Genomic DNA, 27,386 nt, shown 5'->3' on the forward strand with positions numbered 1-27,386 from the left:
ATGTCTTTGTATATTTCAGCTGTCAAAGGGAAGGAAGTGTAATAGGAAACATACAAGGAAATTGTATGGAAAATGTATCTAGCTGACCTATTACAGCTTACAGCTTTGTTTTATTATTATTTATATATAGTGCTTATAATGTTTACAGTATTTGAAGTGCTAAGTGCTCGGTAACGTTGCCTCAAAGTAAAGCTGTGTTCTACTGATTTTTACCTAATGCAAATGATGTCGAAGTGGAAATTGAAAAAGCAACATACTTTAAAGCTCATTGAAGGAAGATCATTTTTGTGGTTAGTACCAAAACAACCTGTAGAACCTTGATAAAAGGTTACAGACACTTGCTGTTTGCTACCTAACTCACTGCAGACATTTCTTCAAAAAGCACAGCCACTGGCGTTCCCCTCAGCTCAACTTGGCACCCCCTCAGCAATGCGCCCCCTTCAGCTCAGCTTGGCACCCCCCTCAGTTCAGCTACCTAGCTCACTGTAGCCATTTCTTCAAAAAGTGTAGCCACTAAGCTCAGTTTGGTGCCCCCCTCAGCTCAGCTTGGCGCCCCCTCAGCTCAACTTGGCACCCCCCTCAGCTCAGCTCGGTGCCCCCTTCAGCCTGGTGCCCTGGGCAACCACCCATTTCACCCACCCCCTAGGGCTGGCCCTGGGCAGGGAGGGGGTCCAAACAACATTGTCTTCAACTTGTAGCCCTCGCAGGTTTTCTCACTGCTTCTTCTGTCTTTTCTCTTACAAGAAAAAAGCGGATAAGGAAGAAAACATAAAATAGCTGCACATTGTCTTTAGCGATAGGAGCCCTCCATCTGGAAGCACCCAGTATCTTTTCTGTTTTTAATCTTTTCACTGCCTGCTCCTGTGCATGAAATGCAAACTACTAGTTTTCATGAAAACAATTCTCTTTGAAACCCACTCTTTCCATCATAGGGCATTGTATTTTTTATTCCTACTTCATTGTTCCTATCCTCAAAATATACCTGATCCACTGTCCTCCTTCAAGCTTCTCTTTCAGGCTCTTTGGGTCTTTCCAGACACACATAAAATCATTTGCTTTTATATCTGCTGAAGTTGTGCCAGCTTTTATCCAGAACACTTGAAATATTACCCATCTTCAAATATTTGAATGGCTGTAACATAGATGATGGAGCAAATTTTTTTTCTGCTGCTGCACAGGATAGGACCCAAACCAACCGGTTCAAATTGCAAGAAAAGAGACTTTGACTAAATATCAGAATGTCATGATGGTATGTTCAACATTAAGACAGACTTCCTCATAAGATGGTAGATTCTCCTTCATTACAGATTTTTAAGCAGAGGCTGGATGGCCACCTATCAGGGATGCTGTAGCAGTGGATTTCCTACATCAGCAGGGTTTTTTTGAGGTCCCTTCCAAGGCTATGATTCACTGATCTTCAATCCCACCTAATAGAAAGTGGGTAGGAACAGATTTGCTATGGAATTAAACAATAGTGTGGGTAAATTTCCTGATATTTTGGGATATGTGAAACCCAATGCTGAGAAGCAAGGCTAAGCACAGCTCTTTTTAAAAAAGTTTTTAAACTTTTTTTTTAATGGCAGGCATTTGAAGTTCAAAATGTTTTAAATTTTCAAAATGGCAACGGAAGAGATAGGAAGGCTTTTATCACACCTTAAAGCAGACATATTTAACTATTCACCTTGTCACCATAGGTGACAAGGAATGCCTTGAATGTGTGTGCATGAACGGGAAGATCATTCAGTCCCCCCGACAGCCTGCTTGGTTCCTTTGCTGATATGCTGATATATTTGCTGATAGAAGAACGCAATTCCCTTTCTTCTCCCATGGAAAACCATGCAGGATGGCTGAGGAAGGACAGTTCACTCCATCCTTCATCCAACAACCCACTGCTTTTCCATACTGTCTGCAGAAGAGAGCAATCCCCTTCCTCCAAAGTTAGCGTGGAAACCAAGCAGCCTGGTAAAAAAGGGAAGGAAGGATCCTTCTCTTCCAGCTCACTTGGTACAAGGCAATCATTTTTTACTGGCCTGCTAAGAGGCTAGTAAAAAAAAATGTCATGGGTTGTAACTTTTCCAGACTTCAATACAAGGGTGCCCCAAAGTGATGTCACAGGCAGCACTCAATAGGTGTCTGTGGAACTGGCATAGTCAGAGATACTGTTCTGTACCAACGTTGTAGTTGTCTGAAGATAAGAACCTTTCTAGGTAAAATTCACTCTGTGGAGGGAATGCAACATTGTTAGTAATTTGTGTAAGGGATCCAGGTGCTGTTGCCCTAGATAGGAGATCCACCACATTTTCCCTGCACGCAAACTATTGTGCTGAACTATTTGAAAAATGCTGTTTATTTGATGAACTCTTTAATAAACTATATGAGCAAATCTTAATTTTTTTCATGGTCAGCATGGATTTCTGAGAAACCTATTAATAGCAACTAGACCATCTGCCTGCATCATACAAGACACACACACACACATAATTTTAGAAGTATTAGTAGCTGCAATTCAGGGTTAGCATTTGACTTGTGGTTTTCCCCTTACACAGACTTTTCTGTGCTGTGAATAAAGGCAGGCTCCAATAAAAACTCAAGTAACTTGTTCACTATTTAGCACAGCTTCTGCTTCATTTCTTGGGGAAGCACCCAAACCTGAAGAACCCACCCATGTCCAAGAAATGAAATACTGAATGTTCAAGTACTATATTCCTCATATTTATTCAGAAGGAGACTGGTTGTTGTTTTCTACTTCTTCTCCGAGTATATTGATAATGAACTGTTGTCCTGTCGAGCATATAAATGCAAAGAATAGCCTTATTTATTCAGGCGTTCTCTTACCCAGGTAGATCAAACATGAGGGAGAGTGTTCTGGCCCCACCCCCTCCTCACACCTTGCCGTTGCCCTCTACTGTGGAGGGTGACATCTGAGGAGAAGAGTCTCTGCATCCATGGAGACTGTCCACCCAAGCCAGAACATTGTTTTTCCAGTGTTCTGGTTTGTGAGCAGAGTCTCCACAGATACAACAGTCTCTTTCACACAGAGCTTTTATCCTGCTATTGAGATTGCTCACTCATGGAAGTTTGCAGGCCCTTTAGATGTTGTGAACCTCCAGGGCATCTCCTGCATTAAATGACCTTTATTCCATTTTTAAAGAGATTGGAGATAATGAGCTATTAAATTACCCCACTTGTGTTCTGCTTGAGTTCCCTCAGTGAAAAAGGAAATGCCACAAGAAGAGGAGCTAGATCAATGAAGCATATGGAAGACTCAGATAAGGGGAAGGGGTGGGGGGGAAAGGAAGCACGTGTAAAGTGAGCCCATTGTGATCCTGCATTTAAAATTGAAGCAGGAAGCCCTGTTTTAAATGCAGGATTTTAGGATGGTGTAGAGATGCTCACAGGAGGCTCTCCGATTCAGATATCACCCTCTACTTGTAGAGGGTGATGGGTGTGATGAAAGAGAGGGGGTGGGCCTAGACTGCTCTCCCTCCTCACATGTTTGAACTACCCAAGTAAGAAAATGTCTGAATAAGGCTAATGTGTGTCCCGTAACTGATTATGTCAGCCCCCTTTCAACCTAAATAATTTGATATGGAATCTATTATTGAGAGGAATAACGGTGGCATAGGTGGCTTCTAAAAAAGCTTAAAGTGCATGCTACACCAACATCAGACCTGCTGGGCAACAAGCTCCATTTCGGCCTTCTAAAACCCAATGGGAAACCATGACTTGTACACTCTCCCCTCCCTTCCTATTGTGTGGCTGCAAGGAGGAAATTGGAAGTTTTCACTTCCACTTTTAAATGAAATACAGTTCATTGTTATGTCTGAATGTGGGGAACTGGGGTTTGTTAAAATGAACCTGGATCAAATTATAGTTTCAGATCCTGGCTTTTTCGGGGACTACAGTTTGAAGACGCTGAATTGAGTGCAGACATAACAGGAAACTGGATTTTTTATGAGCAGGAACTAGTAGTTCTGTTCTCCTGCTTGAGACCATGCAGGGTAAACAAAGAGGAGCGAGGAGTGCCCAAGTCTGAGGCTCATACATGCTTGTTTATGTAGAGGGAATCCATGTTTTCCCATTATGTCTGAACCAGGTGGTAGTGTCCAGCTGGCCTTGGCTCTGGTGTACAACAAGGATAAAATCAACTGTTCTGCAGATGTCCAGTAGTGCAATTGGTAGCGCAACTTCAAGTATAACCTGATGGGATCTGAGCTAATGGTGACCAACCAAGGAAGAGATCTTGGGGTTGTGTTAGACAGTTCAATGAAAGTGTCGACCTAGTGTGCAGCTGCTGTACAGATCTATGGTGCAACCACACTTGGAATACTGTGTACCATTCTGGTCACCACACCTAAACAAAGATATTGTAGAGCTGAAAAAAGTGCAGAAAAGGGCAAGTAAAATGATCAAGTGGCTGGAGCATCTGCCCTGACAGGAAAGGTGACAACAGCTGGGTTTGTTTTGCTTGGAAAAAAGGAGGGTAAGGGGAGACATGACAGAGGTGTACAAAATTATGCTTGGTGTGGAGTGGATAGGGAGACTTTTTCTCCCTCTCTCAAAATACTAGAACCCGGGGTCATCCCATGAAGCTGATTGGTGGGAGATTCAGGACAGATAAAAGAAAGTACTTCTTCACACAGCACATAGTTAAACTATGGAATTTGCTACCTCAAGATGTAGTGATGGCCACCAATTTGGATGGCTTTAAAAAGGGGTTAGATAAATATCTGGAGGAAAGGCTATCAATGGCTACTAGTCCTGATGGCTATGTGCTGCCTCCAGTACCAGAGGCAGTAAGCTTATGTACATCAGTTGCTGTGGAACGTGGGCAGGAGGGTGCTCTTGCACTCGTGTCCTGCTTGTGGGTTCCTGGTCAACAGCTTTCTGGCCACTGTGTGAAGAGAATGCTGAATTAGATGGACCTTGGTCTTATCCAGCATGGCTCTTCTTATGTTAGTAACAGTAGTAGCAGTAATTACTTTAAACTAGCTAAGTTGTTTTTAGTAACAGAAAGTGCATGGTATTTTTTCCCCTACAAGCTGTGTAAACTGTAAACAGATTCCAACTTGACCACTCTGCTCTTTGGGAGAGCCAGTTTGGGGGGTCAACAAGGGTTCTTATGGGAGAGGAAGAAGGAAGTGATGCTCTCTGGCTGTGCATAGTTTAACAAGACTATGTCTGTCTGTATTGTACAACATCAGTTTACGGAGCTGTTGGGTTATTGCCTACTGGCTGGATAGGTGTGTTTTGAAAAGAAGCAGGGAGATGGAAGAAGAAGGGAGCAGCCATGATAACAATGGAAGGCAGAGGGAGATATGGCAGAGTGAACAAGAGGAAGTGAGTGCAACAGCATGTTGGTTGCTCCTGGGCTATCTCTGAATTCAGAAAGCCTGTCTGGATGTGGTGACAGTCTCCACGGGTAAGGTATTGCTGCCGAATGCCAGGTTGTTGAATGGGAGAACAACAGCCATCCAGAACTTGAACCTGGATGAACTTGCTGACCTAGCTTTTATCATAGAGAGCTGATTGAATGAGACTGGGGAACAGGGTGAAGCTCTCCCAGTTTTGCTCACCTGGGTTCTCCATGCAGCAGTAGGCAAGACCTGGGGGGTGAGGAGGCAGAGCTGCAGTGGTCTATCATGATTCTATCCCCTGGCCAGTTGCTTCCAGCCGGGTTACAGAACAGAAACTGCTTAGGTTGCCTTGGTTGATGATGTATGCTAGGAACTGGTCAGGGGGAGTATTTCCTTGTTGTTGTATTTCTGCTGGACCTCTTGGGGGCTTTTGATACCATCAATCATTGTATCCTTCTGGACCACCTGGCTCGGTTGGGCTTTGAGGTACTGTTTTACAGTGGCTCTGATCCTTCTTGAAGGGGTGATTTCAGAAGGTGGTGCTGGGGGACTTCTGTTAGATACTGTGGCCATTGACTTATGATGTCCCTTGAGGTTCCCATCTTGCCCTCATGCTATTTAAGATATGCATGAAACCGCTGGGAGAGGTTATCTGGAGTTTTGGGGTTTGGTGCCACCAGTATGCTGATGATGCCAAACTCTATTTTTTCCATCTAAATCCAAGGAAGCTGTTACAAGTTCTAAATCAGTATCTGATGTCAGTAATGGACTCAATGAGGGTGAACAAATTGAAACTTAATCCAGGCAAGAATAAAGTAGTCCTGTTCAGTTGAAAGGCAGATCAGGGAATAGGGACTCAACCTGTGCTGGTTGGGGTTACATGCCCATTGAAGATTCAGGTTCACAGCTTGGATGTACTTCCAGATTCAGCCATGAACCTGGATGCCCAGGTTTCAGCTGTGGCCAAAGCTGCATGTACACAGCTAAGGCTAGTGTACCAATTGCACCCATTCCTGGAGATGTCAGAGCCGGCCATGGTAACACATGCCTTGCATCCCATTTGGAGTACCCTTAACATGCTGTACATTGAGCTGGCTTTGAAAAGCATTTGGAAACTTAAAGTGCTCCAGAATGCTGTGGCCAGACTGTTGACTAGGACTGGATATGCGGAGCAAGTGACTCCCTTGTTACAACAGCTTTACTGGCTACCAGTCTGTTCAGGCACAATTCAAAGTGCTGCTTGTGACCTATAAAGACCAACACAGCTTGAGACCATGCTGTTTGAAAGACTACATTCTCCCTTATTGGCCTGCCCAGGTTTTAAGATCCTTGGGAGAAGTCTTTCTCTCTGTCCTGCCTCCATCAGAGACACATTTGGTGGGAATGTGTCCCACTTCCTGCAGGACCAGGCCCCCAGGTACTGAGCCAGCTGCTGCTGACTGTTACCACCTGTTCCTCCTGGAGGGACCATATAAGCTGGCTGGCTGAGGTGGCCTGGGAGAGCCAGTACCTGTAGGAGAGCCACCAGCCAGGAAGAGGGAGTACTTGCTGCTGCGGCTGCCACTGCCCTTCCTGTGGGCTTCTGCCTGGCAGACTACCACTTCCTGCAGAACTGGGCCCCCAGGTACTGAGCCAGCTGACTGTTGCCACCTGTTCCTCCTGAAGTGACCATATAAGCTGGTTGGCTGAGGTGGCTTGGGAGAGCCAGTATTGGTAAAGGGGATTTTTGTTGTTGTTGTTTAACTGTGGGGGGGGGGGGGTTGGTTGTGTTTTTAGGGGTGGGTAGCCTGCCTGATAGGCGGAAGCAAGGGGGTATGTGTCCATCTGACGGAGGCAGTGGGGGGAGTGTTGGGGGCCAGACTATACAGAGGCTGGGTGGCAGGCGCTGGTGGAGCGCTAGGGGCAGGCCATGCCAGGTAAGGGGAACAAGGGAGAGATATGTTCTAGGCCTGTCCAGAGTCAAAGAATGGCTGGGGGAGGCGTGACCCCATCTTCTCGCCTTCGTTTGCTGCTCTGCAATGCCAGGTCTGTTACCCAGAAAACATCCCTCACCCATGACATGATCCTGGATGAGGGTGCAGACCTGGCATGTATTACGGAGACCTGGCTGGCTGAGGCCACTGCTCCAACTCTGGCGGCCATGTGCCCAGCCAGGTTTTCGTATGCACAGCAGCCAAGGGCTGGCGATCGGGGAGGGGGAGTGGCTGTTATCTACCAGGAGTCCTTGATCTTCACCAGACCCCTTCTCTGGGAGACCAAGGTTGCTGAGTGCATGTACTGGAGGTTGGGCCCGAACGGCAGTGTGGGGATTCTGCTCATGTACCGTCCATCCCGCTGCATGACTTACTTCCTGGCCGAGGTGCTTGAGGTGGTCTCTGGTGTGCATGTGCAGTCCCCTAACTTATTGTAATAAGTACATTGGGGGATTTCAATGTACATTCAGAGGTCATACTCACGGGGGCACCTCAGGACTTCATGGAGACCATGGCTTCCTGGGAGCTGTACCCTATTCTAACTGGGCCCACCCATATCATGCACTAGACCTTGTATTTGTTTCTGGAGAAGCGGGGAGTGATCTGGAAGTCAGGGTATATCCACTACCCCCTTGCCATGGTCAGATCACTATCTGGTGACGTTGGACTTCTCGGTTCCACAATCCCTCCGCAGGGGTGGAGGACCCATTAAAATGGTGCGCCCCAAGTGCCTTATGGATCCAAATGGATTCTTGAACGTGCTTGGGGATTCTCTGGAGCACGCAAACAGCCACTCGGTCAAGGCCCTGGCGGGTAGGTGGAATTCTGCAATCACTGGTCATTAGATCGGGTGGCTCCGAAACGCCCTCTCCCCCTGAACAGGGTTCGAACTGCACCATGGTTTAATCCACGGTTACAAGCCCTGAAACAGGAGGTGAGACGGCTAGAGCGCTGGTGGCAGAAGTCTCACTCCAAAGACAATTGGACACGGGCTAGAGCTGTATCTTCAGCCTATCCACGTGGCAATGAAGGCAGCAAAAAAGGAATACTATGCTGCCTCTATCGCGTCCGCAGAGTGCTGACCCAGGAGGCTGTTCCAAGTGGTCCGGAGCCTGGTCGGTCCAGTTGTTCCGGAACCACTGGAGCATTCTAAGGCCTCCTGTGAGGCCTTGGCAAGGCACTTTGCAGATAAAATTGATCGGATTAGGAGTGTTATTCTGTGTGCCGTGGATACAGTTAGCAAGCAAGAGGCGGTCTGTGGCAAACCGGTTTTGTGGGATCGGTTCCAGCTTCTTCCTTCTAATGGAGTGGACAAGGTGCTTTCATCTGTAAAGCCAACCACCTGCTTATTTGATCCTTGCCCATCTTGGCTCATTATGAGCTGCAGAGAGAGATTGGGTGAGGGGATCAGGGTGGTGGAGAATGCCTCCCCAGAGGAGGGAGTGATGCCATCAGCCCTCAAGGAGGCAGTGATAAGACCGCTCTTCAAGAAGCCCTCCTTGGATCCCCAAGTCTTGAACAACTTTTGCCCAGTCTCGAATCTGCCATTTTTGGGCAAGATCATTGAGCGGGTGGTGGCGATGCAGTTGAAGGCACACTTGGAAGAAGCCGATTATCTAGATCCATTTCAATTGGGCTTCAGGCCCGGGCATGGGACAGAAACGACCTTGGTTGCTTTCGTGGATGCTATGAGGAGGGCTTTGGATAGGAGTGAATGTTCCTTCCTTGTTCTCCTCAGCCTCTCAGCGGCTTTTGATACCTTTGACCACTATATCCTCCTGGACCGCCTGGAGGGGTTTGGCATGGGAGACATCATATTATGGTGGTTCCACTCCTTCCTCTCTGGCAGGTACCAGAGGGTAGCACTGGGAGAGGAGGTGTTGGACCTGTGGCCGCTCACGTGTGGGGCACCACAGGGGTCCATCCTCTCCCTGATACTATTTAACATCTATGTGAAGCCGCTGGGGGCTATCATCAGGAGGTTTGGGGTGTGGTGTCATCAATATGCAGATGACATGCAGCTCTACCTCTCGTTCAATCTTCACCAAGGTTGGCCGTAGAATCCCTGTCCAAATGTCCGGAGACAGTGAGTGGCTGGATGGGGAGGAATAAGCTGAAGCTGAACCCTGACAAGACCGAGGTACTTTTGGTGGGAGACAAGTGGAGGTTAGGGGATGTTGACCTGGTGTTGAATGGGGTATGGCTACCCTTGAAAGACCAGGTCCGCAGCCTGGGGGTCATTTTGGACTCCCAGCTGTCCATGGAGACTCAAGTGTCAGACGTGAGCTGGACAGCACTGCAGCTGCGCCCCTATCTTCCTGACCATCTGCTCCCATAGGTAGTACATGCCCTGGTCTTCTCTCGGCTAGACTACTGTAATGAGCTCTACGTGGGGTTACCCTTGAAGACAGTTCGGAAGCTGCAGCTGGTGCAGAATGTGGCGGCTCGCCTGATTAAAGGCAGCCACTGGCGTGATCACATCACTCCAGTGCTGAAGAAGTTGCACTGGTTACCAGTTGTTTTCCGGGCCAAATTCAAAGTGTTGTTTTTGACCTTTAAAACCCTATATGGTTCCGGCCCAGCCTATCTCAAGGAGCGCCTCCAGCAACACCAGACAGGCTGCTTAACAAGGTCAACCTTGGATGGCCTTCTCTCTGTCCCATCAACTAGGACAGCTGGGCTGGTGAGAACGAGGGAGGGGGCCTTCTCTGTGGTGTTCCCCACTCCCTCCCTAGGGAACTCCGCCATGCCCCCTCTTTAATGAGCTTCCGCCATGCACTGAAAACTTGGTTTCAGGCAGGCATTTGGGGTGGGTTAGGGTATTTTTAAATCATGTTTTAATGTATAATTTTACTGTTTTAAATTGTACCATTGTACATCGCCCAGAGTGGCCAGGTGACCAACCAGATGGGCGATTAAGAAATTTAATAAATAAATATAAATAAATAAACAAACAAACAAACACAAGAGAAGGCTTTCTCAGTAGTTGCTCCCAGCTCTGGACAGGAGGCATGGCTAGCTCCATCTTCCTTGTCTATGTTTATTCATGTTTATTCAGGCAGTCTTTTGGTTGTTAAGCTGTCTTGTTTGCTGAACTAGATATTTTAACTAGTGGGTACTGTTTATTTTTTGTTTATTTTTAACTGAAGTGTTTTAAAGTTCTTTATTTTTTTAATTAGGTAACATTTTATCTGTGTTTTATTATTGTTGGCCACCTTGAGCACTATCTCTAGTGAAAAGAAAGGATATAAATTCAAAGAGAGAGAGAGAGATACTTGGCATTTCTGGATACTAAGTGTGAAAACAGTAAATTACATCTGATTAATAGTAGGAGGCATTTACCATTTATATATGAAATCAGCATTCGATGTAGTTAACTACTATTTTGCACAAATCTAACCTGAAAACCACAGGGGCATAGTGGATAGAGGGTTAGACATAGACTATGGAGATCCGAATTCAAATCCTATGATGCTCATTGGATGGCCTTGGCACTAGCTTTCACATGACAAAGAAACAAACTACACAACATGGTTGCTACCTATATTACACCATGTAGGTTTTGCACTCAGATGTCTTCATTGAAGCATCTGTGACTACTTTTTGTTTTTAAATCCTCTCTTTCTCTCAGTTGGCGTTCACTAGTATCTACCAAGCCATGTTTAATTACCTAAAGCAGTAGAGCAGGTTTTGCCTTCTGTGAACTCACCAGAAATAGAACTGCAATTTTTTGTCTTCCATATGTTTTTATATGATCCCTAGACCATTGTATCAGTGTAAATACAAGGAATGGCATGTTTCCAAACAAAACGTATGCAGAAGATTATTTGTCCCTTTAAATAAAAAAAGAAAGAAAAAATAATAAGTTTTTCTTTTAGCCCATTCTAAAAATGCTCTTTCCTGCATATGCATCCAGTTCCTTCAAAGGTCTCTTTGTTTGTTTTCAGGAAGAAACCCAAGACAGCTAAAAAACAGAAGGAGTCTGAGGAGAATGAGATTACGCAGACGGGTGCACACAGCGCCAAGTCGGGCCTTCCCTGCCTGAACTTTGAAACTGTCCCATCTCTGAGCCCAGCTTTCATCCATTCATCACATTCACCAGTAAACCTGCACGCACACACAGGGTCACCTGATTGTGAGTACAGTAGTGCAGCTGGGAGTATCTGGGTGTGTGTGCTGAATCATGTTCTTCTGAGTTTCCCAGTGTCAATTCATACCATCAAAACAGAGACCTCCGCTTACTTTATTTAATTATTTGATAAGATAAGGTTATTGGATTTTTCAGGAATTATTCTTACAGACACACCCTAATTTGTAGGAAGTGAATTTTCATAAATACCTTCTTTTTCATATCCAGACTATATTATTTGTTTGTTTAGTTATATAACCCACCTCATTCTGAAGACTCAGGCAAGTATTGAATAGTAAAAACATATAGGTCACTGCAAAACATAACAACTTTGTAAAGGACTGCCCCTTGCAAGTTGAATCTTTCTACTTGATCCAACTATAAGCCATTAAATGGTGGAGCAGCCAATGATAATGTTTCTTACTGCAGGCATGGAACTGCACTTGCACAGTTCTCTGTTACGTGGCACAGGTCACGTTTCGTTATTTATTTACTTATTTAATGAGGGCAATCACTGTAGCTTATATTCCAGATAATATTGATAAGTAGATCTGGCTGGCAATGTAAAATTGTAAATACTATATTAATTGCTATTTCACTATATAGGAAGAGCCACTCAACTGTATGTTCCCCTCCACAATACAGGGATTCCAGGGATTCCTTCCCTCAGCCAGAGCAGGGAGGAATAGCATCTGGGAGACGCCTGATCACACAAGACTATGAAAGGCAACAACAGCTAGTATATCATGATTATGATGTGTGAATAATATCTTTGTGCATCTCTGCACCTGTGAGAAGGTGAGGTGCTGCATTCTACAGCAACAGTTGTTCCAAACAGTTTTGAGAACAGCCTCACTTCAAACACATTGTAGTAATCAATCCCTAAAACTCACACCAACTTTACCTCCATCTTGTTTGAAGTCATTTTAATTTGTTTCATTTTGTACTATCACTACCCTTTATACACTGGTTCCAAGCCACAATTTCTGGTGGCAGTCGTATCATCCACACAACCACACTGACATGAGCAAGGTCTCTAAAAGGTAAAATAAAATTGATCAGATAGGCACAATTGTAATCTCAGTGTCATTCCCGGGTTGAAAATCAGTTTGGCTGGATCCTCCAAAACTAATGGTGCCCACCTGAAGCTGTGCTGTAACAGTATTATTATTTTGCTATGGGGAGACAGACTAGGGGCTCCATCACACAGGCAGAGAATTCCACATCAATGCCAGTTCTTTCCCCATCCAGTATCATTGCAGGACTGGGTCATTCTCTTTAGATGGCTGTCCCCATCATGTTGTTTTTCGTTTCTTTCCTTCTCACGGGGGTGGTGATGCTGCTCAGAAGCATCGCCACCTTTCCTCAAAAAAGCATTACACGTGCTTGGGGTGTAGCGACAGCTCCTCCCTGGTTCCGGCCCCTTTCCCTCCCCTTGCACATTACTGGTGGATGGGACTGACACATAGACAGTTCCCCCACAAATCTCCCCCCCCGGGGGGGGGGGGCTTCCCATTCACTGTTTTTGACGAGCTCAGCCATTCACTTGCTGGGAATGTATAGCAGGGGGGTATCCTGGCAGGCCAGAAGGCTGGCACACTGCTCTGCTGACCTGCTGCTCTGCCACCTTGCCACTCTGCCATTCTGCTGACCTGCTGCCTTGTTCAGAAAACTGCAGGCCAAAAATGGCAAGGACCAAAAGTGGTGCAGGCGTGGGAAGGCCACACACCCCACAGCCCATTGTCATCACCTTTGCCATCATGACCGCACCCCCAACAACCCAAAACAAGCACCCGCAGCCACCAACACACTTCATTTGCGCTAGGGGAGAAATACACAGGGAGGTCATGGTGCTCCATTTGCACATATTTGGAAAAATACCACATTTTTTCTGTTTGAGGAAAACACAAGGTAGGTGGATGGAAATGGTGGGATAATGACTGGACAATGATGACATCATGTAATGGACCCGCACAATTCAGTGAATGGCCAGTCATGAATGTGCAATAAACTGGAGCTGTAGAGACTCCCTATTACAGAGTCTAATATCGTAGATTTGAACTAAACTGGTTAGATCAGTATTGCCAGTACTAGATATGAGGGAACTGTTGCAGCCATATAGGTCTATTGTATGTTTAACTAAAAAATAAATTAGCACAAACTCTTGCAGATTTATTTAATTGGGTTTTTTTCGTGTTTTATCTTGAATTCAAGATAACCAGGCAGCTGAAACTAGATTGCAAAAACTATGACATCTTCAGTCAGCTTTTTAAAATACTGAAGCTTTATAAGCATTCCAACAAGGAAGCCCTTTAGATGAATCGGGCATATATAAAATCTCACTTTCACTGTTCATTGAGGATGTCATAGGTTCCTTCTTCAGAAGTGGTTTTAAAATGAAAATTTACAAGGGAAAAAAGGTAGATGCCAACTTCCAGTGACTTTGAAGCCAGCCAGACTTTGTGGAGGCCAATTAAAAAAAATCAGATCATTGCAATAAAAGTAAGGATATCAGATTCTTTTTTAACTTAAGAAAAACCTGTGTAAGGACAAATGTTGGAAGTAGCCATGTTATTGGGATTATTGCTACAGAAATCACATCAGATACCATTCACCCTTTCGTCTTTCATTCATTCTAGTATTTTTAGAAAGCAAAACACACATTAAAATCTCTTCAGATTTTATAACCAAAGCAAAGCTGAGTTGAAGTTGTCTTTAAATATGCTCTAAGAGCAAAAATTGAGTTGATGATGATGATGTGTTTCACCCTGAAGGCCCTCAAAGTGGCACACAACATATTAAAATACAATGATAACAACAAAGCAACAATTGCCAGCAATCAGATCAGAAGATCTACAATGCAAAAACTGCGGAATTCACCAGAATCATGGCACAAAACAACATTCTCGATTATCATAAAAAGTGAGCAAGCACGGAACTAAAACAAACTATTACATTTATTTTCCAATGAAAAATCTATGTAACCTGTTCACAGAGATGTATCTATGTAATCTGTTCAATAGTAAGTGGGACTTGAAATAACATCCTGATACTTCTTTACAGTACAAATATGGAAGCATCAAAGCAGTTCAGCACGAAGTCTGGGGACTGAATGAGCAATACCAATATGAATTTTTACTGCTACTGATCAGATGGTCACAGTCATTTATGAGGCACAGTGGTGTTCCAGTCTGGGATGTGTTTATGTTTCTGCTGCAGTGTACTGTGTATTTATTTATTTATTTATTTATTTCTATACCGCCCAATAGCCGAAGCTCTCTGGGCGGTTCACAAAAATTAAAACCAAACAACACACAATAAAACAATTTAAAATATATAGAACATTAAAACCACAATATAACAATACAACCACAATAAAACCTAGCAGCAGTACAGGAGTTTAAAATACAGATTTAAAACAGCAAAGATAAAAATTTAGAAAGCTAAAATGCCTGGGAAAATAAAAAGGTCTTCACCTGGCGCCGAAAGGAATACAATGTAGGCGCCAGGCGAACCTCACTAGGGAGCTCATTCTAGAGTTGGGGTGCCACAACAGAAAAAGCCCTCCTCCTAGTAGCCACCCGCCTCACTTCCTTTGGCAGGGGCTCACGGAGAAGGGCCGCTGATGATGATCTTAAGGTCCGGGCAGGCACATATGGGAGGAGGCAATCCTTCAGGTAACCTGGCCCCAAGCCGTTAAGGGCTTTGAATGTTAACACCAGCACTTTGAATCGGGCCCGGAAATGGACTGGCAGCCAGTGCAGCTGGAAAAGTACTGGCGTAATATGAGCTCGCAGGCCAGTCCCTGTTAACAATCTTGCTGCCCTATTTTGGACTAGCTGAAGTTTCCAGACCGTTTTCAAAGGCAGCCCCACATATAACACATTGCAGTAATCCAGACGAGAAGTTATCAGAGCATGGATAACTGTAGCTAGGCTATCTCTGTCCAGATAAGGGCGTAGTTGGTATACCAGCCTAAGCTGATAAAAAGTGCTCCGTGCCACTGAGTTCACCTGTGCCTCAAGTGACAGTTCTGGATCCAAGAGCACCCCCAAACTACGAACCTGATCCTTTAGGGGGAGTGCAACCCCCTCCAGAACAGGTTGAATATCACCTAGCCGGGCAGACGAACCACCCACTAACAGTACCTCCATCTTGTCTGGATTGAGTTTCAGTTTATTAGCCCTCATCCAGTCCATTACCGTGCCCAAGCACTGGTTCAGAACAGCCACTGCCTCACCTGGTTTTGATGAAAAAGAGAGGTAGAGCTGGGTGTCATCCGCATATTGATGGCACCTCAGCCCACACCTCCGGATAACCTTCCCCAGCGGTTTCATGTAGATATTAAACAGCATGGGGGATAAAATAGAGCCCTGTGGAACCCCATGGCACAATTGACATGGCACAGAGCAATAATCCCCCAGCACCACCTTCTGGAATCAGCCATCCAAGTAGGAGCGGAACCACTGTAGTGCAGTGCCTCCAACTCCCAACCCAGACAACCTATCCAGAAGGATACCATGGTCGATGGTATCGAAAGCCACTGAGAGGTCCAGGGGAATCAACAGGGTCGCACTCCCCCTGTCCCTCTCCCGGCAGAGGTCATCCCACAGGGCGACCAAGGCAGTTTCTGTTCCAAAACCAGGCCTGAAGCCCGATTGAAATGGATCTAGATAATCCGTTTCATTCAAGAGTGCCTGGAGCTGTCCTACAACCACCTGCTCAAGCACCTTGCCCAGGAAGGGGATGTTGGCCACTGGCCTATAATTGTTAACATCCTCTGGGTCCAGGTTAGGCTTTTTCAGGAGTGATCTAATTACTGCCTCTTTTAAAGCAGCAGGCACCACTCCCTCTCTCAAGGAGGAATTTACAGCCTCCTGGACCCAGCCGGACAACCCCTCCTTGTTTGATTTAATAAGCCATGAAGGGCAAGGGTCAAGCACACAACTGGTCGATCGGACTTGGCCAAGCACCTTGTCTGCATCCTCAGGCCTCAGTAACTGAAACTCATCCAATAAAACTGGACCAGACGGTGCTCTGAACGCCTCTACCAATGGAACTGCATTAATGGTGGTGTCCAATTCATGACGAATCTGAGCGACTTTATCCTCAGAGTGCCGCGCAAACTTGTCACAGCATGCTACCGAGGGTTCCACCGTCTCTCTCCCTGGCCCAGAATGTAACAGGCCGCGAACCACTCTGAAAAGCTCCACTGGACGACACTGAGAAGATGCAATGCTGGTGGAAAAGAACTGCCTCTTTGCCACCCTCACCGCCACAGAGTAGGCTCGATAGTGGGCTCTTACCTGTGTTCGATCAGACTCAGCACAAGTTTTCCTCCACCTGCGTTCTAGCCGTCTCCCCTCTTGCTTCATTGCCCTCAGCTCAGGTGTGTACCAAGGAGCTGGCCGGGCTCTGCTTGTATGAATAAATGGAAAATTTAAAGCTCACATTGGCTGGGTTCACACAACCAAACAACCAACAGTTCAACGACAACCCACAATTCAATACCTACTCAACCTTGAGTGTGTGTTGTCATTTGGTGTGAACCCAGTCATTATCTAATGCACTGGCCTAGTTAAGACATGGTTTAGCATAACAAGAACAAGTCATGAAGAGCCTTAAGCTTTTAAGCTCCTCCTCTCCCTCCTCCTCCATCACATGCAAAGAGAGGAGAGTAGAAACTTCCAGTTTTGAATAAATCACTGTTTCCCATTACATCCAAACTTCGAAACTGTAGCATGGTTTATTCAGACCATGGTTATTTATTAAACCAGGATCTGAAACCATATTATGATCCTGCTTTATTTGAACTACCCTCAGAATAAACTACATCCCCACATTGTAACAGGAAACAGCAGTTCATTCCAAATCAAAAGTGGTAGCTTGTGTGCATAGAAGGAGGAGAAAGGAAAGTTCGAGCTTGAGGCTTGCCATGGCATTCTTGTAACACTAAACTATGGTTTAGTGCTACATCTGAATCTGCCCACTATCTCCACTGGAAAAATTTACCCTAAAATCACAAATGCAACCCCAAAATCTTTTCTGCCCTTTGACCCAGTTTTAAATTTGATCTCCCTCAGCTGTCTCACTTTCTTTCTTCATGCACTTGTTCCACTGTTAAGAAGTATCTTTACCTGTTCTGTGTTTGTCTGGCTCTTTGTTTTGGCTTGGCTAGACACAGAAAGAGGGAACCCACATAAAAGTGAATGCTTAAAAATCACTAGAATATTGTAAGACATACTTTCATTTGCAGTGCTAAGTATGCACAAATAAGCAATTCATTAATTTAAAATAGTTTATTAATCATCTGGTTTGAATCAGCATGTTGCCCTAATAGAGTACTAGAGTTGGAATGCCCACCTTAGAATGCCTCTCTAGGTGACCTTGCTGTTTCGTCATGGCACATAGAAGGTATACAAAAGATGGCATTCTTGATTGATATTAAACGAGGTTTGGTCAAGGGAAATAAGATGAAATTAATGGGGGGGAATTTAGAAGGTTAGGAATAAATTTATACATTTTTATTAAAAGACCTGTATCCTGCTTTTCTTACAAAAAGAAATCCAAGATGGCTAAAAAAAAGAAAAGAAAAGTAGAACAAATATACACAATGTTAAAACCAAGTAAAAAAAAACCCAAAGCAATAGGTGGGGGAACAGCAACGAGGCCCAACCATAATCAGCTTTCCAAAAAGCCTTTGTGTCAGGGTGGAAACTGAGCCGATAGAACCCCAGAGCAGTTCTGATTCTGAGGAGGATCAGCAATCTGTGGGAGAGGAGCCAGCTCATCCCTCACAGGCACAGCAGCTGGCAGAGATTCCTCCTGCCGGCATTCCTGAGATAGGTAGTGATCCTAGCAGTGAGAAAGTGTGGGAGGGGGGCTTGCTAGACGCTCAACGCAGACGCAGGGAGCGACGAGCAATGGAGGGCGTGGAAAGGAGGCGTAGCGCCCGTTTGGTGCGCAAGCAACGGCTGCCTCCCATGGACCCAAGGAAAAGAGGGAGGATCTCTCCCTAGCCCATAAGTTCAGGGTCTTCAAGTGACTCTCCTTCAAATGGGGATCAACTGCCTACTCGGAGCATAGGCTACTCTGCTGTTCCTTGCTTAGTTGCTGGTGATTAGCATCTGAAAGAGTCATTAAGTTGTAAAACGATTAAAGCCTTGAAAAGAATCCTTTCGTCTTGTGTCGGCTATTGGAGTCTACTGAAAGAGGCCACTAGGGCGCTCCTGACACTTTGTAAAGAGTGATGTTTTCACCAACTGGCAAAAAAATTAACAAAGGATCAGACAGATGGGCCTTCCTATAGAGGCCATTCCATAGTACACATGACATAACCAAAACACTCCTGTCTTGTACTAACCTGCTGAAATTCAGATGGCAGGAGGATACAGAGCAGGACCTCTTACACTGATTTCAGTTTGGTAAGACTACATATTGGAAGAGGCAGTTCTTCAGATACCTTGTCCCAGAGTGCTCAGCATTTCGAAAGTTATACAAAGGACTTTGGATTGAGCCTGGAAATAAATAGGCAGTCAGTATAGGTGAAAGTAACATGTGCTGTCTGATCAGCCTCTGATAGTATTTGGACAGTGGCATTTTGAACCAACTGAAATTTTCAAACACTTTTCAAAGACAGCTCAACATAGAGCACATCACAATAACCTAATCTTGTTATCACTAAAGCATGAATTACTGTGGCCAGGAATGTTTTCTACAGAAAAGGATACAGCTGGCAAAGGTTTAAAAGACCTGGGCAAATAAAAGCCTTTACCCAATGTCAAAAAGAAATAAGATTTTCCATCAGGTGAACATCCCTGAGTAGATAATTTCAAATATACAACTGGAAAGGCCCTATCTCTAGTCACTACTCACTGAATTTCTGACAGTGGAGGAACTCAGGGAAGGTCTTTAGAAGATTATCTTTGCAGTCAGACAACTAAGGTTCGTGTGAGAGTAGGGAGTTCTTTTGTTCTATTCCAACAAATGGTGTCAGCCAAAGGGGGTCTAGCCTGACCAGGGTTCACATATATGTAGATGTGGGTGGGTGTGCTCCCACTAGGGACATGTTCTGGTTCCAGCAAGACAAAGTCAAGCAAATCCATGTTCTGTTTCCATTAAGACAATGTCAAGCCACACACATGTAATAAGAAGGTATCAGACGCATCCGGAATTGATCGCATAACAACAGGAACAGGTGTGAGCAGTTTTAAATACAAATCACAAATTGTTAGCATTTGGACAATGGCATTTTGAACCAGCAGGCTTCCAAGAGCTCCTTCATAGGCAGGCTTAGCAAACCACTCTCTTAGTCTCAGGTCCCATTTATAATAAAGGTATAATAATACTGGCCTATCTTACAGGACTATTGTAGTAATTATAACTGAGATTATGTTGGTGAAGTGTTTAGGGCACTTGAAAAAGCAGTATATAAATACTACTGAAATTGAAATGTATTTTATTCAGACAGATTTTGTCATTTCTGTCTGAATTTAGGACCTTTGTAATTTATTTGCAAGTTTGGGATGTTTTCCTTGTATTTTCTAGCTTTTCTTAATGAAATTTCTTTGTGCTCTAATCTAATATGCTTCTGGCAACCAAGACTGGGGCCAAGTACAAATAAAGCCCATATATTATTTAAACTGAGTACTTAGCTCAGTAGGCAATGCCTATAGTTTGACATTTATACTGAACCTATACTCAAGCAAAGAGAGACCAATGATGCTGGGACAAACAAAAAAAAGTAGTTTGAAGAAAGGAAACAAAATAATGCAAACGGTAACTTTTTAGACCACATATGTTGGTAATATAAGGTAACAAACTGCCACGTTGTTCAGAATTCTTTCAAATATTAAAAGTGCCATGTAGCTTGCACATCTGCTATCATGCCAGCACATTTCTTCTAATGAAACATATCATCTGAACTATTTCTTCGAAATCAACAAAGCATCTATTCTTGTAAATTATTAGTAAGTCAGCAAAGAGAAAATACTTGCTTGGGACAATTTCTATTGTGGAGTTGAAAGTACATGTGACTTTCAATAGTGCCATGAAGAACAAACTTTTATCCAGGAGTGCTGTATTCTAACAGTGTTTTTTATGAAATCTAGAATACAATTATCTCTTTGTTTTGGAATTTCATATGTGGGCTCCAACAGGGCCTTAATTACTTCTGCTCAGTGAGATAGGTTTTCAGTAGATGTCATACGTCTTTGAAGGAGTCGTTGATAAAATAAAAAACATGAAGTATAGCCTCAGCATTCACACTTTGAAAGTGCCAGACTAGGTGAGTATGCCATGCCACTGTATGGCATGTAGTGCAGTGTTTCTTCTTGATAGCCCACAAGAGGACAATATAAATTTAAAAGTACTTTCTTAGTGGGTTGTTTTACTTTTTAAGCACTGAAAATATGAATGAAGCAGTATTTGTGTATGTTCACATTGTAGAAACCATTCCCAATTCCTAAGAGAAGTGCTCCTGTTTAGGGTTCCAGCCTTCCTGAAACAGGAGCTAGTGTGCTCTTTAGAGCTCAGGGGTGATGAAACCTTTTCTCCCACCCCCCTAAAACCTCCCCTTACAGTGCTATATACTAGCACTAAAGGGGCAGTGTTTAGAGCTGTCTGCCAGCTCTGAAGTGCTTTATTGCTATCTAGCAGTGGGAGACAGTTTTGGAGAGTGGGAAAGGAAAAAGATACCCCCTTTCCTGAATCCTGTCTGTATAGCACAGGAAGGAGAGTGTTTTGTTTGTATTTAAATTTATGGCAAACATCCTCCTGACCCTAATCCACCCCTTCAGGATACCATAAGCTGTCAGGGTGTTGAACTATTCCCTCCTTCTCTTTTCTTTCCAACTGAAGATAAAATGCCATCAACATTCTGCAACAGCCCATTTTCGTCTCCCCCACCCCTCCCACATGTTTCTTCTTTTTCAACTTATACCCTCAACATTCTGCAGCTGTTAGAGACCAATGAGCATGGTAATCGTTGTTTGACACTTGCAACATAACTTCTTTTCATAAGTGTTATTTTGGACAAACATGTCTAGCCAAATGACTAACAGTTGTACAAACAGTGCCTCTGTGAGAGCACCTAACATAGATGCTTTCTTATTTTATGTTTTAAATAGTTGCATTATTTTCTGGTGCTTTTATTGCTGTGAGCCAGTGTGAGGGCCCGTTGAGTGAAAAGCTAGGATAAAAGTAGAATAAGCAACAAATATATGTAAACAAACGCCATCAACTGCAAGCTCAGTCCTGGAGCCAGTCTACACATGTGATTTACTGTAGAGGGAAAGCATTTAAGGGTCGTTCAGGACACTTGACATTGTGGCCACCCTGCTGCTTCCCCCTCTAAATACATTTATTTTCTGAAAGTTGTTTTAGTGTGTATTTTACCTTAAATGCGTCTCCTTTGCGCTTCAGTGGCGGTATGCCCCATTCAGCCGAATTAAATCCTGCATGCTGGGTGTGCCTAGGGGTGTGTCTGTGCCTGGCTGTGCTTGGTCAGGAGACAGGGGTTTGGAGAAAAGCCTGCTAAGTCTACTCAGATGTAAGGAGCAGAGGTGAGAAAGCAAGCCAAAGGGGTGGCGAAGGGACACCATAAGGAGCTGCTGTACTGCCACTGCCTGCCCTCCCCACTGCCTCTGTAGCATCTTTCTCCCATTGAGAAAATTGGAGCCCACACCCTGTTGGCCTGCTTTCCCATTAGAGGCTTGACTCATTCATAGAATGCAGACTGTTTTCTCCCTTCTTAAAGGCGCAGTCTCACAATTCCAATATGTCAGGATAGCAGCTTGATCCATTCATAGAATGCAGCCAGCCAGTTTTCTCCCTTCTTAAAAGTGCAGTTTTAATCTTTCACAATATCCCAATGAGAGGGGAGAGGTGTGGGGTTAAATTACGGGGGCTTAACTCAGCTCTTCCAAATTTCCCTGAGCAGGGGAGCATGGACAGGGGTGGGGAACATAACCTTTCATTTGCTCAGCAGCATTTACATGTTTGATGACATTTAGTGCAAATGGTGAGATTCTACCCACATGACCCCAAAGTAAGGGAGATTGACATGCAGTGTGACCTGTGAAAGCGTGTAAGCTACTGTATGCTCCACTTTTCTGGCTACATGTGTCCCTGATGGACCAAAGCCGATTTCATGAAAATCCACATTAAACAAGAAAGTGCTTCACATTCTGTTGCCATGTAGCTCCAGCCCTGCGCACTCCTGAGGTACTCATAAGCAGTATCACTGGGTCTGTTGTCATGAGCCCATGCTCCTATTGAGAAGTTCTCTTTCCTCCCTGCCGACAAAGTCTTTGTGTGTGTCAGGTTAGTTGCCAAAGGACAGGAATGTATTTAGTTTTTGTTCACTTCCCTAATCCATAGAAAAACACAGGTAGGGAAAGTAATGCACTTAGACAGAGATTTCTCTCAGCTCTGCAAAGTGGAGGTCAGGGGGATAAAACGTCATACATGTAGAACAAGTCTTTTACCAGATACATACATAAGCCCTCTAATTACATTGAACTCCACACACAGAGTGAATTTATTGGAGGGGATGGGGGGTGGGAGATAGCAGGATCATATCAGTTGCCCCTACTCCCTGACTTCCACAAATCCACTGGCCCTGGCCTCTGTGAGTACAGCTGAAGGTGAGAGTAGGACTCTGCTCATGCACACCAGTACACATGTAGATTCTTCCATGCAGTTGGGAATCCTTCACATCAGGGTTCTCGATTGCATAGAAGGATCTACGCACCTACCACTGAACACAGGTAGAATCCCATTGTCACCTTCAGCTATGCATGTGGAGGTTGTGGACAGGCATGATCCTTCTCACCTCCACACAGTTGGTGTATGTGTGGAGGGAAATGTAAGAGCAAGGCTATAGTGTCACTGATTGTTTTGCTAAAGTGGCTATTTAACAGCTACATAACGACAAAAATTATGTAACGATCTCTATGGACATGAAGATGTCATGATGGGGAAAAGCCTTGCCAACTACATTTCTTCCTATTGGGTGGTTGTTAAAAGCAGCCAGAAAATGCTGGTAATCCTACAGTCACAACCTCTTCCCAGATCCAAATACTTAAGAGTTCAAACTAGTTAGTAACAACTGTATGCATGAGCATTTTTTTCTTAAGAAATTATGCCATCATGTGGCCATTTTTATGTATTCAAAAAGGCATTTTTAGAAATATCCAATGTTTAAGGAGTTCTTTATCTTTAGTTAACTCAACTGTATTGCTTATAATCCATCAATAAACTAACCACATAAAATAAATAGTGCATTAGTACAGTGCAGGTATTATTTGTAAGGATATTAGACTGAGAAATTGCTCTTAACACAGATAACTAATTTATTATTTGAAAAATAATCTTAAATTGAATAGTTGAATATGGATTGTCAACACCAATAGTTCAACAATTAACAGTTCATTTAAAACATATCAAAAGTTTAAATGAGCATAAAACATTCCGGTAGGTCAGTTAACAATATCCAATACAAATAAGATTAACATTATACCGATATTAAGTAATTCATGTAGTTGTTCATATTAAGAGACCTAACTAGAGACCAAATTGCCAATATCCGCTGGATAATGGAGAAAGCCAGGGAGTTTCAGTAAAACATCTATTTCTGTTTTATTGACTATTCTAAAGCCTTTGACTGTGTGGATCATAACAAATTGTGGCAAGTTCTTGGTGGTATGGGGATACCAAATCATCTTGTCTGCCTCCTGAGGAATCTATAACGACCAAGTAGCAACAGTAAGAACAGACCACGGAACAACGGACTGGTTTAAGATTGGGAAAGGAGTACGACAGGGTTGTATACTCTCACCCTACCTATTCAACCTGTACGCACAACACATCAGGCGACAAGCTGGGCTTGATGAATCCAAGGCTGGAGTTAAAATCACTGGAAGAAACATTAACAATCTCCGTTATGCAGATGATACCTCTTTGATGGCTGAAAGCAAGGAGGAGCTGAGGAACCTTCTGACGAAGGTGAAAGAACAAAGTGCAAAAGCTGGGTTGCAGTTAAACCTAAAAGAAACGAAGATTATGGCAACCAGCTTGATTGATAATTGGCAAATAGAGGGAGAAAACATGGAGGCAGTGACAGACTTTGTATTTCTAGCCACAACGATTACTGCAAACGCTGACTACAGCCAGGGAATCAGAAGATGCTTACTTCTTGAGAGGAGAGCATGACAAATCTTGATAAAATAGTAAAGAGCAGAGACATCACACTGACAACAAAGATCTGCATAGTTAAAGTAATGGTATTCCCCATAGTAACCTATGGCTGTGAGGGCTGGACCATAAGGAAGGCTGAGCAAAGGAAGATAGATGCTTTTGAACTGTGGTGCTGGAGAAAAATTCTGAGAGTGCCTTGGACTGCAAGAAGATCAAACCAGTCCATACTCCAGGAAATAAAGCCAGACTGCTCACTTGAGGAAATGATTTTAAAGGCAAAACTGAAGTACTTTGGCCACATCATTAGAAGACAGGATACCCTGGAGAAGATGCTGATGCTAGGGAAAGTGGAAGGCAAAAGAAAGAGGGGCCGACCAAGGGCAAGATGGATGGATGATATTCTGGAGGTGACGGACTCGACCTTGGGGGAGCTGGGGGTAGCGACGGCCGACAGGAAGCTCTGGTGTGGGCTGGTCCATGAGGTCACAAAGAGTCGGAAGCGACTGAACAAATAAACAACAAAAAACAACAAAAAGATACTTCACTGACATCAAACTAGCAGCAAAATAGGAAAAGATAAAATTAACAAAACTGAATTATTAAGTATCTGGATTTTGGATCTCACAGAGGGTTGGAAACTTATAAGAACTATAGTTAAAACAGGTACATTTGAAGGCACAAGTAACAGATGACAAATGTGGCTGCTGCCATAAGCCTGAGGAGATTCTGAATTTGAAAGGCCATCTGCTGCAGTTCTAGGAGGTATCGAAACATATCAGTCCTGTCAATTAAGAAGGAATGAAATCAGTCCCAAGGCAAGAAGACATGACTGGAAGTTAAGTTAAGGACTGAACCAATGAATTGGATCACTGAGTTAGCATGAGGTGGGATTTCTTGTGGATGATGTAGCTGAAGGCCAAAGCCCTGTTTGCTTCTTCCCCTTCACACGATTCCAATGTGCTTATTGGCCCTGTTCCTAACAGCTCATCCCTACAGCCCTCCATACCTTCAGGCTGAATTTATGCAGTAGGAAAACTGCTATATTCATGTAGGCTCCCCTCCTTGAGGTGGTAGCTGTGGGTAATCCCTGCTAAAAGCCAATTACCTACCTTGGGGAAAACAAAAAATCCCACATCAATGGAATGCCACAACTGCCATAAACTTTACAAAAGGCCAAAAAGAGAACTCAGTATTGACAGTGATCATTTCCATCCTCAAACCAAAGAAACCGCCTATGCTGTGGCCAAATGGAAATGTATATCTTTTAAAACTATTAATACAAGCCAAACACTGCTGTCAAGAAGCAGAAGAAAGTCCTTAGAGACACCATACAGAACTTTCCAAGTGTGATGGAGAATATTCTTAAGGGTGTGATGGAAAATACTCTTTTGAGGCTTGCTACTCTTCTGAGGTTGCTACTCTTTGGAGGATGAGAGAGCAGAGGGTGCATGGTAAAATAGTGGTGTAAAAGCCTAGAAAATATTAAGTTCTATAGCACCATTTTGAAATACGATGCCAATGTCTTGGTGCAGCAGAGCTGTCAAAAGTGCTGTCCAAAACAGCTGAAGGTAGAAGGGTAGTGAATTCAGTGTCAAGTCTACTCATATGATAGTGAGGATCAAATTATCTTAGGTGATAGATTCTCAGGTGTTCAGAAAGCATGGAGTGTATACTGTTCTTTTAATATTTTATGCCTTTTTTACATTACCTTGAGTGTTCTTGGACAGAAAGGTTATCAGTACATTTTATATAAAAAATATATAAAACAGCTGAACAAGTATAAACAAAAGAGGTTACTCCTATTTAGATCTCCTAGAGTCCCTATTATCTATTACATTGCTATCCAGAATGTAGTTATCCTCAGAAGAAGCTTTTCAGATTTGAAAATACCGTTATCACCATCTTACATTTGTGACCAAAAATATTATTTGAATTGCCAAATTAAGAGAGCCTCTAAAATATTTTATGAATGAAACTGGCCTTTTGATTAAACAGAATTTGATTACAAAAAGCAAATCCAAAGGTATTTGGTAAATTTTCTTTTGCTAGTCCACATTCAGAGTATGTTAGAACACTCGTGTTAAATTAACATAAAATGCAGTATGTTTCCCATCCCTACATGTAGTCTGCTACATATTTTCAGTTAAGTAACAATCTGGTCGGGTTAACAGAATTTTGTGCACTGTTTGTTTTATCTAGTGTTTGTTTTAGATAGCTATTACAGAAATAGATATTCTATTTTGAGATGTTCAGATAGATGATTAGGTGGAAATTCCAGCAAACCTCTAAGCAAAACAAAGAGGGTGTTTTTTGTCAGCTTCCCCTGAAAGAATGTAAATGTTTTTAGCTCCAGAAGAACCTTAATAGGAGGGTGCATATTCATGAGAGCAAACTTGAGCAGGATTGTATCAAATCTCATTTTGAGCAAGTCAGAACCTGTCTGAAATTAGGACATGGACACACCGCAAGTAAGTCCGAAGGTACATGTATCCCCCTATGAAAAGTAGAACTGTGTGAAGAATACCAGTGGCATCAGGGACTGCGCTAATGTCACTGAGTATATAAAGTATGTACGCACCTGACTGGGTCATGAGCCTTGCCATACATATACACAGGTGTTTAAGGCAGCCTGTCTGTCATTCACATTTTACACATATGCTGCAGGAAATATAAGTGCAACACCGATGGACCTGTGTCAAACATGATTGCAGCATAAAGTTTGGAGCCAGT

At 43.7% G+C, this 27,386-nt stretch overlaps 1 protein-coding gene and 1 long non-coding RNA gene across 51 annotated transcripts in view; one reads left to right on the forward strand and one right to left on the reverse strand.

The window, feature by feature from the left end:
* Positions 1 to 27,386, forward strand: part of ZBTB20 (zinc finger and BTB domain containing 20) — an 809,278-nt gene that overhangs the window by 741,662 nt on the left and 40,230 nt on the right. For all 50 annotated transcript variants that reach the window (XR_014789034.1, XR_014789033.1, XM_084843086.1 and 47 more), the window contains one exon: positions 11,278 to 11,465. Coding sequence is in view for 47 of the 50 variants with exons in the window: in XM_084843086.1 (XP_084699212.1) it covers positions 11,278 to 11,465 (188 nt within the window). In the remaining 3 variants the exon portion in view is untranslated. The remainder of the gene's footprint in view (positions 1 to 11,277; positions 11,466 to 27,386) is intronic.
* LOC146349615 (uncharacterized) overlaps positions 1 to 27,386 on the reverse strand; it is a 121,560-nt gene that overhangs the window by 37,916 nt on the left and 56,258 nt on the right. The window lies entirely within an intron of this gene.

This window comes from Heloderma suspectum, chromosome 3 (assembly GCF_057233095.1).
Source record: "Heloderma suspectum isolate Gila_16-S chromosome 3, 16-S_ref, whole genome shotgun sequence".
NCBI classification, from domain to species: domain Eukaryota; kingdom Metazoa; phylum Chordata; class Lepidosauria; order Squamata; family Helodermatidae; genus Heloderma; species Heloderma suspectum.